At 39.0% G+C, this 20,809-nt stretch overlaps 2 protein-coding genes across 4 annotated transcripts in view; one reads left to right on the top strand and one right to left on the bottom strand.

The window, feature by feature from the left end:
• The first annotated feature begins 24 nt into the window (after nt 1–24).
• Nucleotides 25–7,265, top strand: OIP5 (Opa interacting protein 5). The gene is made up of 6 exons (XM_066188062.1): nt 25–358; nt 496–562; nt 1,532–1,654; nt 2,174–2,255; nt 3,564–3,637; nt 7,230–7,265. Exons 1-6 carry the CDS (start codon nt 25–27, stop codon nt 7,258–7,260), a joined length of 711 nt encoding a protein of 236 aa, XP_066044159.1. The 3' UTR covers nt 7,261–7,265.
• Nucleotides 6,091–20,809, bottom strand: part of CHP1 (calcineurin like EF-hand protein 1) — a 37,256-nt gene continuing 22,537 nt past the window's right edge. The window contains exons 8-11 of one of the 3 annotated variants that reach the window (XM_066188064.1): nt 16,585–16,620; nt 15,799–16,027; nt 15,556–15,721; nt 6,091–14,989 (exon numbers count right to left, since the gene is read on the bottom strand). The gene's annotated coding sequence lies outside the window, so the exon portion shown is untranslated. The remainder of the gene's footprint in view (nt 14,990–15,555; nt 15,722–15,798; nt 16,028–16,584; nt 16,621–20,809) is intronic. The other 2 variants (XM_066188063.1, XM_066188065.1) reach the window with 2 other exon arrangements.

Here is a 20,809-nt window from a genome sequence, read left to right as displayed (position 1 = left end):
CGCTCGAGCGCTCGGCGGGAGGATATGGCGGTACGGCAGCAGCTTCGACAGCTGCTCCAGGACCCGCAGCCCACGGGGACCATCGTGGTGGAGCGGGCGCCCGCCCCCGCCGCTACTGCCTGGGTATCGCCGCCGCCACCGCCGCCACCGCCGTCTCCGCCGCCGTCTCCGCCGCCGTCGTCGTGTTCCATGCCGCCAGCCGCGGTGCCGGCGGTGCCGGCGTCGCCGCCGCGGCGGCAGGGTCCGCTGCCGACGGAGTGCGCCGTGTTCCACTGCCGCGGCTGCTGGACGGTGCTGGGGGAATCGCTGCAGCTGTGCGGGCAGGAGCCGCCGGAGCTCAGCGTCCTCATCTGCTTCAGTCAGTGCCTCGTCGGGCCGGCGGGTGCTGAGGATGCGCCGCTGCCCCGTGCGGGCCTCGGAGCGGGCGGCGGCGGCTGGGCAGGGGTTGCTCTGGGGGCTCTCGGCTGCAGCGCGTCTCTCTCTCTTTCTCCTTAGAAGTCAGCAGCGATGTGACCTGGGAGGACTCGCTGTTGATCGGCCTCGAGGGAGCCCTCCTGGGATGGTGCGTAGCTCCCGCAGTTCCTGGCATCGGGCGGTAACTCGTTCGGGCAAAGCCGAGCTCCGGCAAGTTCCTCTGGCTTGTGCGCCGGAGGTTCTGAGGGGCTTGGCAAACTCCCGAGCGACTTCTGTACCTGTTTCACACTTCGGATGGAGAAAACTTTTGCAGGGATGTAGTTTTCACTTGAAATCAAAAGTTTTGCTGCTCTAACGTAGGTGGAGAGAAACATTCGTGCAATGCAGTAGAAGACAGCTTAACTTGTAGATCCCTTTCCTCCCTCACTTAAAAGGTCTCTTACCTAAAACATCTCTGAGTTTTGTTTGGTTTGGTGGGTTTTCGGCTGGTTTGGTTTCGTTTTCTGGGGACGAGTGGCTTTTGTTTGGTTGATTTTTCTTAATACTGAAAATAAAAAACTTGTGCTGCCCTATCCATGAACTTAGAGTTTGCAGGGTTTGGTAACTCAGTCTAATGGGAAGAATGTAAAAATGTCATCTAGGGGCTTACAGAACCAGTAGCTTGTTTAAATGATGTTTAAAGGCTGTTTTACAAACTGTCAGAACTGGGAACTTTTTCAATATAAGACTTGCTCTTTTTTTACTTTTTTCCTTGCCCCTCTCTCTGCACGGGGCAATAATCTGTTTTATTAGAAAGAATTTTCACCTGGCACATGCATTGTTGTATCATTTAAATCATGTTTAAGTAGAATAGTCTAAACCACCCTGTGATAATAAGATGTGCATTTTCTTCCTTAATAGCAACTTCACTTATTATAGAGATTACTTCTCTCACAACATACCAAATTTTTTATGGTCATGTTATTTTTGTACATATTGGGTTTTTTTGAGGGGGAGGCATTATTATGCCTTGGATTTTGCCCCAAGAGAACTGAAGGCTTGATATCCTCTGACAAAATACAGCATCTGTGGTTTCAAAAGCTTCTGTTTAAGAACACTTTTCCCTTTCTCCTTTTAGTGCTTATTATTTATTATCATGTCGGTCATGTGGCTTGGCTGTGGGCTTCATTCTTAATTCTTCTGGCAGTGACCTGGCATATCTCCGAGGCTTGTTCTGTCTCTTCAAGGACAGCATCATCTGGTACGTACACTATATTCTTATGGTCAGTGACTTCACAGGCAGTGGTAAGTTACTGTACAAGCAGCCTATGCTAACAAAAGTGGTTTGACTTTTGTCTGAGCACACTGGTGTCGGATTTTAATATCATTGATGTCTAAATTGTGTTGCTGTGAATCCCTTTGATTTGCCTTGCACCTCCTGAGTGTCCTTGTGTAATGTAAGACTTCAGATTTAGTTGTGTGCAATACTGAAATCTCTTCAGTTCCAGATTCATTTAGCTAACGTAAGATATCAAAGTGATTCTATGATAGGTGGAGGACTTGACTATAGAAGCTGTAAATTACTTATTGCTGGTGATGAGGGGATCATCATTCCAAAGTACAACCATTGTTATGTTTTGAATACTTTCATAATTATTACTTTTGGCAACTACCTTGTATCTGCTTTAAAATCATCTTAAATCACCTGTCTAAATAATACAACTATAGGTTTTTTAACCGTTTTTCTTGTGTTTTTTCCCTTTCCCCTTTTGTTTTCCAGTTACCTCTTAAAAAACCAAAAGATTATAGAAGCTTCTAAGGTGCATTTTCCAGCTGTGACCTTAAAGGAACACATGCATAAAGTAAGACTTCCACAATAATAGAAAATACTTTTAAAATGCTGATAATTTTGGACATTAATTCAAAAACACTGATACAATTGTGGTGTTTTTAAGTGCCTAAGATTGAGAAAATGCTGCCTTATATAACAATAACTGTCTCAATGCATGAGACGTGGGACATTCTCTAAGATCCCTAAACTGCAGAACATATCCAGTTCTAGATAAATCAATAAAAAGTTTATTACCCTTTTTTCTCTATACCTTGCAAAGAAAAAAAACCCCAAAAATAATTTACACAGACTTGACCTAAGTATTAGGACTTGTGTTGTCATTGTTGAAGAATTTAAAAAGAGAATTTTTTGATTTGAAAGGGATTTTTAAAGACTTATATTTTTATGTTTGTGTAAGCTCAAAACAGCATGGCAGTATTTGTACTTTCAGAGACAACTCTAGGATCTCCCTCCTGTGTTTTGGTCTTCAAATTGGACATTCTTATCTGTAACCTGACTAGTTATGTTAATTGCCTGTGCCTTAGCTCAAATAAAGTTACTGTCTGTAGGAGACAGCCAGTATATCCAGTATTTATGTGATTATTTGTTCCTTACTTTTTTTTTTGGAGTTGAGTTTAGACTTTAGTTTCTCTTGTAATGGGCCTTTGACAGTTCTTAAGTTTTGTCATCTTCCAGTTGCTGTTAAGATCAGAGTGTTTTTACAGGTCATGTGAAGCAAAGATGCAAAAATCTTATCCAGGTAAAACTTCTGAAGTCAAGACATGATTTAGTAAAAATACATGACTGAAGTAAAATACGATAGCACTTCATTGCAAACATAAATTATGTGACTGGAGAATTTTTGCTTGTTGACTAGAAGAAGCTCAAGCATCTGGCCTTTGCTTTTTGATACATAATGTCCACATGTACTCCTAAGCTGGTGATGAAACAGTTTGTCCACATACTGTCAAAGAAGGTCTCTGGATGTGTGAAAATTTGAGTTAAGTAGGAAAGATCAGATTAATCATAGTAAAACTGCAGCAACTCCATCTCACTTAAGTAGTTATTTCCATTACGTCCCTGGAAGGGGTGATACTGGCACACATTCATCCATCTCCAGTTTGCAGTGCAGCCCTCTGATCTGGGTGCTGCTTTTGTCAGTACTAAATATGCAGTGTAGAGATCAAGCCCTCTGTATTTTCACAGAATCATTTCTCCTTTCCCATCTTGAAAGTGAGCTGCCCTTTAGCCACTTAAAGTGGGGCACAGGTCATTCAAAGATCAAGTGTTAGGACTTTTTTTGCTAATTTTGACACTCTTAATTTCTCTTTTTTTCTAGGTGAAAGAAAAGCTTGTGGACTTCAATGGTCGCATAGAATTAGTGATGAGGAAGCTGGAGAAACTGGAAAAAAAAATAATTATGTAACAGAATGGCAAAAGTCTTCAACAGATCTAGGTGACGTACTATGAGGAAATGCAAGAGTTAATGCCAACTGATACCCATTTTCACGAAATGCTGGAGTTGTTTCTGCATCTCTGCTGAGTTTGGTCATTATGAAGAAATAATGCACCAGACCAGGTTTGAGTGTTGATCTGTCACTTCATCTGTGTGTGGAAAGAAGTGATGATGAAGTGCATCTCTTCAGGGGAACACCTGAAAATCTGACATACTGAAGTTATGCTTGGAAGACTGAATAGCTCACCCATGCAGTATGTCACTCCCTGAGGCTGTATAACTGTGCCTTTGTTTTTTCCAATAACTTCAGGGAGAAAACCAGCCTTTGAAGTACTGAAGTCAGGTTTCCGGAGCTATGCAAAACATACTTAACAAGATGATGATATTCAAGAGTCATCATTACAAACTGAACATTCTTAGAGACCTAAAGCTCATGTCCTACCTTTTAATACAGACAGTGTTAATGGCAGCCTTGGTTTTAATGGCAGCTAGTTTTTGGTCAAGTGGCTCATTAGCCGCATCTGATATGTGAGCCACTGCTAAATGGACTCTTGAATAGTTTTGAAATTTGCTAGTGTGTGTTGCTGCAAAAGCAGCAGATGAGCACATCACAGATGCTGCAATGTTCTCAGTGCATGAGTCTGGATGGCACCATGGAGACAGAACAAACAGAAGGTTTTGGATATCAGGTAAAGGACGTGTGCCCACATGCCTGCCAAGTCTGCTGAAGTGCAACCCCAGAAACAGGACTGAGTCAAATTCTGCCAGCTCAGGCTGTGAGCAACTGCCTTGAACAGATCTGAGCATTTCTTCCTGGAACATAAACTATGAAGCCAAGGAACAGTCTTCTGCACAATCGTGGAAGCACTGCTTTCCTGAAGTTATGATTTGCCTCTTGCCTTCAATTGGCCAGTTGTTTCATAAAAAGCACCTACTCATGCTTCATTGGCATTTCTCTTTGCTGAAAATTGGTTCTGCTTGTTTCCAAACATTTAGAAAATAATTGTACAGAAAAGAAAGCACTACTTACCCTTTGTTACTGGGACAGAATACCCCTAAGTCTTTGTTGGAAGATTTAGGGCCCTTTTCCTCTCCCTTTTGCTGCAGACAGGGCTAATCTGTAGTAGTCTGGAGAGGATTCTGTTTACTTTATCAGCTTAATTCCAGTGATGCAAATTGCCTTCTCCTTCTGTATATATGACCAGCAGGTTGCAGACCTCATTGCTGCTGCTGCCAGTTCTGTATTTTGTCTTATATGTAAAATAACTTGTAATGGGCTTGGAGCAGAGGGGATAAAACTCACTGTAGCACACCTCAGAACTTTTAGGTGGGCAGCTGGTACTTGGGCTACTACTAATGCTCACTATGCTGCTTTCTGGTTGGGAGTTCTGTGTGGTCTCAGTTCATTTTCATTGTGGTAAGCAATGTATCAACAGTCATTCTGCAAGGAGAGGAGGGATTCTCATGAATTCTAATACCACCTTTGTAGTACTTCCTTAGTGCTTCTATTACTGAGTGAGTCTAAGAAATGTAATTGATAATGGGACTGTTTGCTTTTGTCCTTTCATTCCAGTTTCTGCATTATGACTGTTTCTTGCTACAGAAGACTGTTGCTATTTTAGATCTATACTATGAATAATGCTAAATTGTTTTGCTTCATTAGTGTTGATCCCTAAAGAAAAAGAAAGCCATCAGTAACATTTTTGTATTATATTTAAAATTCTGAAGAAGTGACTTCTTAAAAAAAAAGCTGAAATTCAGAAATTCATATTGTGCAAATCATTGCCAATATTGTGTGAGTCCTAGGCCTGCTTCTTTTCCTTTGATTAATTCTGTAGAAAGAAAAACATTATCTTGCTTGGGTCCTCATTTGTTATGAAGCATTAAAGTAATGGTTCCTCAAATCACATTACTTAGCATGAATTTAAATAAATAATGAGTATGTGGTGAAGTAGCTGATAAATTTTTAAATTGCATTTATGTAATCTTTGAAACTGGGAGGACTTCTGCCAACCACAGAAATTTTTCAGGAGTGCAGCACCAAAATAATAAACAATACATACATAAAACCATTTTCTGAGGGGCCTTGTTACTTTTAGACAATCAATACAAGAAACAAAGGGGTATTGCTACCCTCTAAAATAACCCTTGAAGCTCTTAACTGATAATTATGCATCTTACAATGAGTGGAATAGTAATTTTTGTTTAGCTGCTGTCTTAAGCAGAAGCTCTTGTGCCTGAGGTCTGCTGGGACAGCTGGCCCCAAAGCAGATATTCAGCATATGTGAATTCAGCTTGAGTTGTTAAGTTTTGACAAAGCTACAGCAAGTATACCTCAGAAGTGGAGTGGAATGTACAGTAATTTGATTCATTTGCCTTCTGAACAGATGACACATCCAGTTTTAGTGCATTCTCAGCCTGTGCTGCTTTATTGCTAAAAAAATTTGTATACAGGTGCAGAGTTTCCAGGTTCATTTTTAAACAGTTCTTCTTTACAGTGTCAAAAGAATAAAATCTTATCTTGAAATCCTCAAAGATGCATAGATATAAAAGCAAGCTGCCTTTTGGAAAAAATCAGAATTTGCAGGGAGACATTCTTTCACTGTTACCATGTAAAACATGTGCAATGGGAGTACATAGTTCAGAGTCACACCAATAATTTCCTCCACTAATCCATGCAAGAATGCTATCAGAAGTTCAGTATAAGTATTCTTTAGCCTATTAAGTATTAAGGTAGTTTTAAGGAATTTATACCTAATACTTCTCCTTTGCTGTTATATTTTTCAAAAGGAAAATAACTTCACTGACATCCTCAAGTATCTTATTCCCTCGGTTATACTGAAGGGAAATACAAAGGATACAATGGCTTACTCATTACAAAAAAAAAAAAAAAATTAACAGAATTTAAAACCATGCATAGTGTTTTAAAGAATTAAAAGCGACCATGGTTAATCACTGGGCTAAATTTGTCTTGGAAATGTTCTTGTTTCTTGAAGAAGTTGGCTCAAAGACTTTCACTCAGTCTAACGTGATACCATGGAATAGTTATCTTCTAATATCCCTATCTTTATTTGGCAATCCTTACATACCTAAAAAGAGCATTCATGGGTAAAACCACAATTCCCATTCTAAACCCAAAACACAGTGCTTTATGAACGGTTGGCTATGAAATACGAACAAGAGTTAACTTGACACACCTTCCTCCAAGACACTTCTTTCTACTAAACAGAGAGGACTGGGCCTCTGGACATGGAGAAGTGTTCTGCACAAGTTAAGCCCACTTAAAAAATTAAGCTAAGCTACAAGTATGGAATTCTGCAGTAACAAGCCAGTATTCAACATGTTTAATTACAAGTTTAAACTTGGAAAAGTATTAATGATGTAGGCTATGCCATACATTCTCTTATTTTCAAACTGCCAGCAGAAATTGACTGCATTATCCATTAAGAAATTTGAATTACAGAGAACACACTAAAGAGTTTACAGAAAGATGGCACCCAAATTCCCTTTTATTTAATACGTGAAATAAAGAAAAAAGACAATTGCAACCTCTGTTGCAGAAGATAAAGACCTTCAGTGATCAAATCTCATTTTCTGTTTTTTAAAAATCTCTTTTAAAGAACTTAAAAAATATACAAGATTATCAGTATTTTCAGGTTCATTCCTGCGTATGCCATTATTGCTGGCTGGTACCAGTATGCGTCAGTACAGCTGCCTATGTGGCTAGTTACCTGAAAATACTGTCTATTAAAAAGCTATTCAACACCTGAAAAATATGCACTGTGCTTATTAATTTCAGTCTTCTCCAAATAATTTCTCTCACATTCAACCTTATTACCTTCTGTCTGGCAAATACTACACTCAGTTTGAGTCTGTGGTTTCCATTACTTGTTTGTTGATTTGGGTTTTGGGCTGATTTTTTTGTGTGGGTTTGGTTTTTTTCTTTCCCACCAGTCGCTCCCCCTGCACCATGTAAGAAACTCTGCACCCTTTTCCTTGCTACAGCTGCAGCAGGTGAGAAACCTCGTCTCGCCTCTAAACATGCTTAGTTCATGCCCTGCTTTTTACATGCTCAGGACAGTGATATGAACCAGACAAGAGGTTATAAAGGCGAGTTCTGCTGATCCTGGTTCCTGATTTACAGTTTTGGTGCCATGCTTCTGTCCCTATCTATACATTCTGCCCCCTTCTCTACAGAGGCAGCACATTCTCTAAAAAAAAAAAAACCCGAAATTTGAGAATCAAAGCAGGAAGTTCAAGCTATTGGTATATCAATTCCTATTGCTTCATTATGTATAAATGCATATCTCAATTTACTGGTAATAACTACATTACACTAGACATTTTGAATCATGCATAATTAGAATACTAGCTCTAAGATTTGGTTTGTGGGCCTGTGCCGCTTTCCTTCAGTTTCTCCATGCAGTTCTTCGTGCCTAAGGCATTACAAACTACCTGCCTTTTATGTGACCTGCAAACATACTCATTTGGAGGGGAAGTGGAGAGAAGCAGACAGGATTTACAGAGGACACACTGAACAGAAAGTTACCTTCTCTCTAACTTTAGATGGGGTAAAGTCTTGGAAATCTGTCTGTATTACAACCTGGTACAAAGGCTCAGAGACAGAAACACGCTCTGCTGACACCACGAACACTGACACTTTCTCTAAAATGCAGGAGGAAGTGTAGAGACTGAAAGGGAACAGACATCACAATCCATGGTTAGTGTTCTGCACTGTTGAACAAGACATCCTGGTTCAACTGTTGGCTTTTGTGTGCCAGTCAAAGTGCTACAGGGGCAAAATGCTGGGTTGTTCCATGAAAGAAATCCAGTGGAATCTAACTTGAACTGTCACTCTGCGGCTCTGTACCTGACCAGCGAGCAGGATTATTAGTTTTGGAGGAAGACCAGCCAGTTTCCTAAGGATGCAAGAAGCGGTCATTTCTAAGATTTGTTATACATCAAAAATTACTTTATCTTCAATATTGTTTTCCTTTTCTGCCCCAAAAAGCCAGACTTCCAGCTCTTGACAGTGTAATCCTTGTGTAAAGTGTCAGTATCCTCAAGCCCAGTACAATTTCTTCTCACTTACTATCAAGAAGTCCTTTTTTCTCCTTAACTTGACAATTACCCTCAGTTTCAGAAGGTACAATTCCCAACACAAGGGAAATGCTGGCCAGACTTTCTGCAGCAGCACTACTGGATATACAAACAATGTATTTGTATCATCTGGTTTTAGTACTGCTAAAGGAGGCATGTCCATACTGCTCATTATACTTTTGATATACCACACCCAAGTATGGTAGCACCTAACACTTCCACTTAGGTTTAGAAGCTGTTAAATCAAGGAGGTTGAAGCAAAAGTCATGCCATAGTACAAGAGCTGAAAGGGAAAGGGATTCCTTTTGTTGCTGTGAATTCCTAGTCTAGCAGCCCACAGAATTGAGATCATTATTAAAAGCCTGAACTGGGAAGTATATGCAGATACCTTGCCTGGCTACATGAGTCTTTATTTCCTGCCCCCTTTCCTGAGTGGATATATCCTTGAAGAATTCTGTTCAGCCACAAAGTTCATACTTCTGAAGCATGAACATGACTTTGTTTTCATTATAATTTCATTATTATGTAAATGCTGACCACAGACCACGGTAAATTCGTAATTTCTCTAATATAATCAGAAAGCAATCAAATGAACGTCCTCTATGGCCAACTTCCAATTTTATCAAAAATTCAATAGCTGGAATTTAAGCTGATTACAATCTTTCAGATCAATTAGCTTTTCATAAGCATATTACGTATTAGCCAACACTTAATTTACACATTCTCATGCTTATCCTATTACTTTATACTGTAAAAATGCTCACAGCCCTCACAGTTCCATGATCAATTTATGAAGAGCCAAAGTGCTTCACCCCCATGCTTTAAAAAGACAAGAAGCTTCCATTAAGCTGGAAGTCACAGTCTAAATACTTCAGCTTTCCAGACAAATGCAGCCATATTGATCTAAACCTCTGATCAAGTAATTCTGTTCAGAATACATTACTTATCCTTTGGGCCATACTGTGTCTATAGACAAGGTATCTACACTGAAAAGTGTCAACTAGGAACAGTTTAGAACTCCTGTGGCTCTTTTATGCAACCCTTTGATAGCAAATAATCTGTTGGATGCAGATCTACAGGTGTAGATCAATAACCCTTTGTGTTACCAGAGGCTTCAGAGTACTTTCCTCTGCAAAACTTCAGGCATCAACTGAAATCAATTATGGTCTGAAACAGTATTTAGCAAAGCTGAAATTATTTTCTGCTATAACATCTTCAGAATTTTACAGTTGTGCTTGGCATGTACAAATGTTTTGAGTGTCAAGTGCTTTCTAATGTTTAATTTTTTTTTTTTTTTAAATTTAAAGACGATCTCAGATTGGTCTTTATAAACAAAGAAAACAGAAAGTACTTCCCACCACAAAGCTTCTAACTTTAGAATCAGGTTCTCTTCACAGTACAGTATTTGGAAAAGTTTAGTTTGTCAGAGAAATAGAGCAAGTGCTAGGCTACAAAAGAAGAAAAGAATTACAGGGAAACTTCAGCTATCCTTTCAAAGAGAACTGTCTGCCCTTCCCCCAGCACTCACTGACAGTGCTTCAGACATGTGGCAAAGCTAATTTTTCTTTTTTTTTATATATATATATATATCAAGTTCATTAACTTAGTATTCAAGTGCCAAATTCCCTCCAGTGAGAGGAACATAAGAAGAATTCACCCTTCTTCTCAGGAAGACTCTTCACACAACTCCCTGCAGCACAGAGCGCCACAAACTTATTTGGTTATTACCCACTTACTCTACTGTACAGTCTTGCTAATGCAAGTTATTTACTATCACATGCAAAACAGTTATTGCTACTAAAGTTCTATTTTGTTATTAAATCATCTTATGGCTTTGTTTGCATCAGGGATTCTTCCCCCTACATACTGTGCTATTTTGCATTCCAGTTTCAGAGGTATTTTTCAATTGATTCTCCCAAGCACTAAACTACTTTATTCAATGGTACAGTTACGTCCATTCAGAATTGAACCTGACTCTTAGCACAGGTCCCCCAGAGCTCTGCTGTAAATGGCCCACCTGTCCAATTTTCTCAGAAATTTATTAGATGCAGAGGGTTGTTTGGTTGGTTTTGTTGGGGTTTTTTTCCCTGTTACATACATTAACTCTGCCTGGATTACTGTCATTGCACGGAAGCACATGCTTCTTGATTAATTACTTTAAAGATATATTGTACCAAAATTACAAAACCAAGCTACCCATTCCCCCCCTCCCCCTAAAGGCCATTTACAGGCAGGTCTCAGGAAAAAAAGATGCAGTATCCTCTCTAAGCTGAAAGAGAGAAATGCATGAAGAGCAGCACTGGCATCAAATAAAAGAATAATTCCTAGGAAACCAGAGGATGCCATCCACAGAGCAATGCACATCTCAAGAATCATACCAGTCTCCTATTTGACCAGTCCAAGCTGCCCATTGAGTGCTAAATCAATTTCACTTCCCCTGTCTGAACTTTATTTCTGAAAAAAGCAGAGGGAGAGACAGAAATCATTAAAATTGAGCTTAGAGCTGGAAAGCAAAACTGGAAGTTACCTAAAATACAAGATATTGAATTCTCAATAATACAGGGGTGGGGAATCTCTGATCCATTGGCTAGAGACAGCCTGCTGCACAGAGACAGCCTGCAACATCATTTTCCAACAGCCTTTGACCTTATTGTATTCTCTCTTAATAAGATGTATGTAAATGCAGGATCCACCAAAGTTAAGATTCAATAGGACTTCAGCCAAAAAAAGGTTCCCCATTCCTGCAATAATGGATAAAAGTCTTCTACGCATAATTAGCACATCACATTTTGCAACTATTAACTTATCACACAATGAGGATAATGTTTTGCTAGCTATAATAATCATATAGTCAGATCTGAAAAAAAGAAAAGATTACTTAACAGACTTTGTAAATGATCTGAAGGTAAGAGATGTGTACAGAATGCACACAAACTCCTTAGCATATTCATACTCTTCTGAGTATATCACAGGATGGGTAATAAATGGTTCAATAAAATTGAAAATGGAAGAAAACACCAAAAAAGATTAAAAAGAAAAGAATCGTACTGATAGAGATGAGAATTATGGATGCTTGCATACTCTAGCTTACTACTGCAGTTGGACAGACAGACAAATATCAAAAAGTCAACTATGATCCTATGAAGCCCATTAAGTGAACGAGTTCCATTTCTAAGGATAGCATTGCCATTGTCAAAGGGAGGATACTGCATGTTTAGACCATGTTTGTGACATTTCTATTGTATCCTTTCTAGTGTTAATTACATTATCATCACTGTTTACTAATAAATTTGTCACTCGGAAATTGTAAAAATACTACTAGGCTCATGCACTGATCCTAACATGGCACTACAGTTTGCTACAAAGCACTAATGCTTATGGAACTATACACATCTCAAAATGGAAGACATTGGTGATTTTGTTGTTTTCAAACAACTTGTAACATCATTTTGTCCACAAGTATTAAAATATATATATGTATATATATATATGAGCTATTGCACATGCCCCTTGTTTTTGTAATCTTTCACATGGGAAGATTTCCAACCAACATAAAGAAAAAACAGAGCAAGAAAAAGTGAGTCAGATGAAGCAGCATTTCCAAACACAGCAAATCTTTAAAGGTGCTGGCCAGGAAGGTACAACAATGGGAGTCTTCTGGGTATGCGCTATTTGGAGGATTATTTCTGTGAAAGCCACAGATCCTTACCCTAATAAAATCCTGATGTTCTAAAATTAAACTGGAAAACTAATGCTGCTACACTGTCATGAATAGGAGTCAAGAAAAAAATCAGTAATTTTACTTTTTTTTTTTTATAATGCCAGGTTACAAAATATTGAGGTTAAGGAGCTTAGATTATCAGCTCTCTAGTCAGACAAATTGGCAATTTTTGTACACATCCACAGAAAATAAAAATACCTTCCTGTCCTCCACGTACTTTGTCATCAAGCTATGCAAGAAACAACTGCTATCTCTAACATCAGAGGGGTAAGTATGGGCAGAAGGAAGAAAAGAAAATTCCCAGATCTAAAATCAGACATTTCTTATACCGAAAACTTCCCAACCACTGTAATCCTATGTTACTGACAGTATTTTCCGTCACTTAGAGATGGATCCTGCTTCTACAGACATCTCTACTAAATCCTATTGACTTCAATGTAAGGAGGCCCTAAAAGAAGCGTGCTTTTCTAGTTGCCTCCAATGCCAGAAAGTTCAGACCATATTCAGCAAAGAAATTCTAAGTCAGGCCAAGCTGGCGGTTGCCTCATCAAGCTCAATGTTCACTCTTATCACACAGCTCACCACAATGTTACACACAATTTTAGAGCACCTCTCTGCTCATTAAAGTTGGTGTTACTTTGATATGCGGTGTCCTGCCCACCACTCTGCAGCTTATGTGTCTGCTCTTGGCTTCATGGAAACAAAAAATGGGTAAAGCTGTCGTTGAATCCTATTGTTACAAAACAAGTTTAAACACAGACATTATTTGGAGGATTAGGATCAACATCAATGCTTGTCCTAACCCTGCTATGGAACTTGGTCCCATAAAATGCAACCACATTTTTGACACTAGAATGCTGCCCTGGCAATCTATCACAAAGATATAAGAAGGATTTCAACTGTTTGCTTTTTCAGCCATTTTCAGGCTGTCAGGCTCTCTCCAGCAGTTTTCTAAAAGGAAAACAGAAAAAAACCAAGAAATCTAGACCACCTCCCCAACCATTTTAGTATCTCCCATATTTTAAGCTAGCAAGTCACATTTTCTAAATCACAAGCTTGGAATAAGGTGCACTAAGAAGTTTCAGATTTGAGGTGGAATATAATACATATCCCAGTTCTGGTAGTTTTTTGCCAAAAATCTTACTTGTAATAGATAATCCCATAGCAGGGAGCACGTAAACAATATATGCTCCCATCTCAGAATGACAGAAAACATCCTACATAATCATGAATTATGTAGACAAAGAATCTTGTGTAAACATAAGAACAACCACATTGTGCCTTAGTTTGGGAAGGAATAAGAAGAGCCAGAAAAAAGACTGTACTAAGTATTTCTGCTCTCAACTCACCCCTCTTACTTGGCTAACATTCCATTCTCTCGGGCCTATTTCTACCTAGATGATGGAAACATACAGGTCCTCTCAGTTCTCAGTCATGAAAGAATCAAAAAGCAAGATTCCATCAGCAGTAGCAAAAGCTGAAATTGTGTTGAGGAAGCCAGGTGAATAAACTGCAACTTTACAGCTCTGGTCTCTTCCATCCCATCAGAAGTTAATTTCTATAATAAAGAAAGATGTTCCGCCCATCTCTTTTACTGTAGAATGGTCTTGTTCCTTTTGATGCTACGGATTCATAAAAAGCCTGAGGAAGGGAATGATTTAATGCAAACCTAGTCATTATCCTGTTACCCCAGTGGCCTTCAAAGCTTCCTTTTTCTTTGCTAAAAATGAAATTATGCAGATGTAATATGTAATTCCTTCTTCAGGTGAAAGCTCTTCATATCCTGCACTTACAGAGGTTCACACATGCAAATACACATTTTGATCACAGACTGGGATACACAGTATAGACAAGGTGATTCTGAATTTGTTCTTGCACATTAGCTGCTTTATGTGAGTTGACACCTATCTACAAAGTCAAGCCTGGGACCTGGACTAGAAAATACCTGTATGAGAGCCCTAGTTGTTTGGTAAGTTTCTTTCTCATGTCAGAGCAGAAAATGTTTTGGTTTTCCTGCTGCAAGTTTTCATATATATCAGGTCAGTCTGACACAGCAATGCATGCAGACACTTGATCTGCTAGGAATTCCAATTTGACAAAGTACTTAACCTTCCTAAAATTAATAAGGAAATATCAGTGAAAAACACCAGCTTCCACTTGCATCTGATTACAAAGTATTTTTCATTTTAAAACAGAATGCAGAAAGCTGAATGAAGAGCTGGCACAGAAGACATTTTTTCAGGAAAACAAATGCTGATTTCTGTTACTCTGCTTTTGAGTTTTGATAAAACAGTGGGCTACTTCCGTGGGAGAAGTCATCTGGTGAATCAAATGTTTGGTGAGATGAGTCAAACAGAAGTGGACAGATCTTTGTTCATTCGGCTCCATGGAAATGAAGGACAGGTTTTGCTTGCTAGAAGAGAAATATCCACGTTTTTTAGCCTTTAAGCAAGTAAGAAAACCACCTTCTTAAATGCCAGGAGAGGATCTGGAATTCCAAATTAAAAAAAACAAAGAAGGTAGTTTAGGAATCAGAATAAAATACATTCAACATTAAAATGCCCACCAGTTCACTACTTCAAAAGCTTGACTCTAACGGATAAAATTACCTGGTTTCACAAACTGTAATAATCCCTTGGTGTGTAAGATTTTGTATCTAACTTTAGATGTCCATAAGCTGGCTAAGGAAACACTTGAGAAATGCTGAACTATACAGTCACTCAGAGGCGATGCAGCTAAAAATACCCGGCTGTTAATGAGCTGTGGGGCTTCAGCCGTGCCTGCAGCACAGAGCACGATGGCGAGGAGCCGGCACAGAGCGCACGGCAGTGTCTGTGCTCTGCTCCAGCAGGGCACAGCTCACACAGACACCATCACCCACCACCCAACTCATTAGCAAACTCTCACCGCTGGAGAGGAAAACAGCACTTAGCACAGTTTTAAGATCACATACATTAGGTTTTACTTTTACTCATTTCTCCCCACTCATCCACAGCACAGGCAAATTTCAGTAACTCATCTTTTCACTCCTGGCCTTCCATCAGTGATTCTCACCTGGCATTACCTCGTCACAGCAGCTGCTAAGACATGATATTTCTGCATTAAGTTGGAAGCTAACATGGGTGCACTCCTGCATAGCTATTGTCAGAAATGTTTATTACCGTTCTCTTGTGCTAAAATCAGAGCTGCAAAATAGAGAAAAAAAAAAGGAAAAAAAAAACTTTCTCATATATAAGAACATGAGTATAATTAACCTCTTCCTCTGTTTTCCCTGTCTATATTTCTTATTTTAATTACCTTAACCATTCTGTTGATCAAGTCCAGAAACAGTCTTCCAGTTACAATTTCCAGCTCCTATGTTAGAAGCAGTGAGTAGACCATGAAAATGGAAATATAGTACATGTCACTATCGATATCTCTCTTGAGTCACTCAAATATTTCAGCTGATCATTGGGCTGACCATCAACACTCAGACTGTTGGGGAAGTCTTATTCTTATGAAGATGTGGAAAAACAGACCTGGAGAGCTGCAATAAAACATGCCAAAGGTTTGTGACAGAGCTGAGAACAGAATATAGCCCCTTGTTGCACACCTTAACTACCAGAATATCTTTATTTCATTCACTGAGAAAAAATAAATCAAAACTACAGAAGTTCACTGTAATCTTAGAAATTTTGAATGTACCTTTTTTTTCTATTTGATAATTTCCATTTGGTTATTTTATCATTCTTCCAATCCTATAATTTAACAAGTAACACTTTTAAGACAACTATTGCAAGTTAATACAATGACACAATTTGTCTTAACAGAGCAAATGACACCATAGGATGGGGATTTTATAACTTTCAAAGCATTTATTCTTGTTAGAATATATAACAGTCAAATCAATGTTCCTTTAAGGTGAAGCCCAAGCCAAAAGCTGGCACTGGGGCAACCTTCCAGTTCTCTGAAAGCACACTACAAAAAATGAAAATCTCAATGATAGATTTCTTTGGTCAGGGAGAAGGGAACTAAATCAGCTGACAAACTTGACAAATTTAGTACCTTATATTTAGTACTAAATAACCTTACAATTGTACTCACCGTTGTTTTTGATCATTACACATCCTCTTCAGTGAGCTTAGAAAGAAAGAGATGACAAAACAAAATTAAATTTCCATCTAGGAAGCAACTCAGATCATACATGATTACCAGAGAACACACAAGATTAGCTGTACCTTCCATGAACCAGGTAACATTTTTAGACTTCCAACATAAAGCATGCTGATTTATTTTCCAAATTATCAGATATAGCCCCTCCTTTAGTTTAAATCAAGAGAACTGGACCCAAGTGTGGAAGAACCAGGATACACCAACTTTAAATAAGAGCAGGCACACCTTTCAGTTTCACGGGAACTGAGATGGACACATACTCAGTCTCCAGTAAGGCACAAAACTCTATCATGTTAATAACAAACTACTGTAGTGAGGATGCTGAGCTGACAACTTAACTGGAAGAATAATGGATTGCTATAAGCAGAACCATCTCATCACACAGAAATTGTTCAAAATTCCTCAGCAAAGTACTATTAGCCTCCACACTCCCGCACAACACAGCACCTCTACGAGCACCAGGCACCTGGACCTTCAGAAAATCCCCAGACAATCCCTATTTCAGGATAGTTACTCTGTTCCCATGTGGTCAGTTCTGACCCTTTCTACACAAATTCTCCCCCAAGAACCAGCCAAGCACTATGTGAGTTTCAGACACTGAGGAACCAACAGCAAATGCTTCACAAAAGAGTTAACTTGAAAAGGAACAGTTACCAGAATTGGTAATAATTGGTAATAATCCCAAATTGCCTTGTCATAATAGAAACCAGATAATAGAAACCAATCCAATCTTTGAAAAGCTGGGTCTTCTTCCACTAAGACTATGAATCAACTAAACTAAAGTAAGTCTTATTAAAAAAGAAAGCAGCTGGTGACATTTAAAGCAACTCAAGCAAAGGAATAGTTCATCCAACACTGAAATTCAGTTAGCTTTAACCTACTTCTTCTAATTTTAACAAGTTCACTGACTTTGAATGCCCTAGTTTTTAACTACTCTGCCTGATACACTCTCCAGCTGACTTTCATCAATTATGTGAGCACAGGGTTTACAGTAGTCCAACAGAACTTGCAAATGCAACTGGATATACATCAAGGTTATTGAAAATGAGCAGGCACTGAGACTGATGGTGACACTATCAACACTTCAGATAAAACCCAGGGGACATTACAAAGAAAAAAAATGCTACTGTTCTTGTTTCATACCTTACTGAACATATAATCAACTGATGTGGAGCAAGAACTAACTGTGAAAGCTCAACAGTGCCTACATGACTCCTTCTTCATTAAAAATTCAGAAAGTATTATTTTCTTTAAGTCTTGACCTATTGCTCATTCTATTTTTTTTTGTCTACCATTACTAAATATTAGTTTCCATGAACTTTCAATCTCACATTCAGATAGGTGCCTGTATACAAGAAGTTCACTAACTTCAGGAATTCCAAAGCCAATAAGAGATGAAGAGATATCTCACAAATAAATTCACCAGCAAAACTGCAGTATTTGTTTTCTCATATGTATTAACATACTCTATTACCAATCCATCAGGGAAAAAAAATACCACGAAGTTGGTGTTCTGACAATATCAGCACACTGGAATTGGAGACTGCACTGATATAATAGTAAACAGCTATACAACCAACTTTCACTCCACCCCCCTGCTCTGTTTTAAGGTACCATTCAAAAACTGAGATCCATCACATCAGGTTTTCCAAAATACTATCCTTGCCTCTTACACAGACACAAATGCTCCAGGAAATGAGCAGAACTAGAACCCAGAAGGATTCAGACTCAGAAGATAATATTCTTCTTCTGTTGCCTAGAGCCTGAGAAGTATGAGGAAGTGAAGAAGGAAAGATCTAGAAACAGCTTTATATAAAAAGACCAAACCACAAAAAATTGGAAGTTAAGTATAGCGGAGACCTATGGAGATACGGAAAGCAAAATTCCTACACATCACAAGTCCACTAAGGTTTTTCCTCCAGCTTAAATACTGCCAAATTTAACCTGGAAAGTGGACAATGACAAATGCTTTAATTATAAACACAAATACAATGGAAAGCCGCTTACAGTCCTACAAAACAATTAGCTGCCTTCATGCTCTTTTCGCCTTCTAGGCAACTTTGAAACTGCATCTAAATCCAAGCTACAAGGCAAAGGTGAGAACCTGTGTGACTTGGGAAAGAACAGGAGTGCCTGAGTGTGGAGGCACCAAATATAGCACTGAGCAGGAACTGGGCTCTAAGGGGCTTCTGTTAGCAGCACCCAGGTGAGCAGGTCACATCCCCTGCCACTTCAGGAGACACCCAGATCTGGAGACAACACTGATAGCCACAGAGTCAGCACAATGTAGAGACACAATGTCCCCTCCAAAAGAGTACACAAAGGCACATCTGAAGCCTAGAATGGTTGCCAGCCTAGGAAGAGGCCAGGAGACACCAAGGACCTGTCAGCTCAGGTCCCCTGTCAACACAGAATGCCTGACTGTTGGATCCCTAGCATGCTGCTTGGCTGCTGCAGACACATCTCAGGCACCACACACACTCCACCCTAATTTTTTGTTTCACTCCTATATTTTTAAATAAAACCCCTTTCCTCTTTTACCAGGTTTCCAATGCATATCTACTTCATTGTTGGTACAATATTGCAACAGTACTTCCTACCACAGCAGAGAAAACAGGGAAAACTGCTTAAGATGAGCTTTCAATTCTATGATACACACTCTGTAGGAATGTCCTCTAAGAATACTGTTCAGGCAAAGACACAACGCTTCTTCCACATTTTAGTTTGGAAAAATCCTCTTCCTTCTTTTAACCCTCTGAAGGCTCTGCAGGTTTTGCATCTTGCACTCACATAGCCTCTGGCAAGTCAGGACTCATTTCAAACACTGCTCCTTTTTCGTTTTTAAGAAGGAATGTCGGAGGTGTTCAAGTGATACTCCAGACTCTTCACAAACTTGGTAGGGGCTTCTTAGCCCCTGACTTTTGACACCCCTGAATAAGAGGTGACTACCATGAGATGCACAGCTGCACAGCTTGCTCACGCAGATTTTCACACTGCAGAGTCACAGCACTGTGGGCAAGATTGTAAAGCAATGCATATTGATTTGATATATACCAAAGCAACAGGAAATTCTGATATTATTTTTAAGATACTACTTCTCACAGCTCCTGTGCATTGAAAACAATTAAGAAAAAATATTAATCCATATGAATTTCTGACTGCTAAAATCGTGTACAACTTCACACAAAAGCAAGCTGATTGCTTGTTATTCTTCTCATGATAATATAAAACAGAATTATCTATATACACAGTATGCCAAAGACAAATCCCCTAGAATATTTTAAAAGTTCATACACAGAGACAAATAAGTAGGAATATTCATCAGTAGCAGCATACTGTATCTTAATGTTATGTGGCTCCTAAGCTTCTGCTATCGTTCCTACATGCATAATACTGCACACGAAAATCAGTAAAATGCTCCTTAGGAAATTTTTCTCCTAAGTAGCTACTGCTTTCAGAACTAACTATAACAGACATGCTTATATTTCTTTTGAGTTATTTCACTGGTTAAAAACAGCTACTTCATTATTAGGTCATGGGTGCTAACACACCATGTCTCCACAAAATCTAAAGCTGTGCTTCTCATTTAATCACTTCAACATTTTTCTTTTACCTGACATACAGATTGAAAATGCAGTCACAATTCTATGACGAACTCGAGATTTTAAGAACTGCTATCAACTATAGAACACAAGGAATCTCATGCTAGTAACACTAATTCTTTTGCTTTCACTAAGAAGTGTTTACTTCCCCCCCCTTTTGTTGGTTTTTTGCGTTTGTTTTTTGTTTTTTTGCTTCTTCAAATTTAATCTAAGTACCAGTCTCAAGCACAAAATACCACGGACAATTTTAAAGCATTCAGGGCACACCTGGGCCTGCATGGTACTAACTGAGAAAGAAGAGATAGTGGATTTAGCAATAGCTTCACGTGTTACACGGCGTGTGAAATTCTTTTTACCTTACTATCAACGATCTCATGAATTTATAACGCTAAACCAAATTCCATTATAATTACCCCACTTTCCATAGAACTTGTTTTGCAACGTAGATTTTTGTACCTTCTGGTTCTGTCAAACAACCAGGAAGCCATCCCCTTTGCGCATTCCTGTGTCAGCTGTACAGACATCGTAAAAGGATATAACCATTCAGATTAGCA

The sequence above is a fragment of the Chamaea fasciata genome, unplaced genomic scaffold (assembly GCF_029207755.1).
Source record: "Chamaea fasciata isolate MVZ Bird 193981 ecotype frontalis unplaced genomic scaffold, bChaFas1.0.hap1 SCAF_7, whole genome shotgun sequence".
In the NCBI taxonomy this organism is placed as follows: domain Eukaryota; kingdom Metazoa; phylum Chordata; class Aves; order Passeriformes; family Sylviidae; genus Chamaea; species Chamaea fasciata.
The sequence above is the reverse complement of the archived record's forward strand: the minus strand, read 5'-3'. Positions and strand labels throughout refer to the sequence as shown.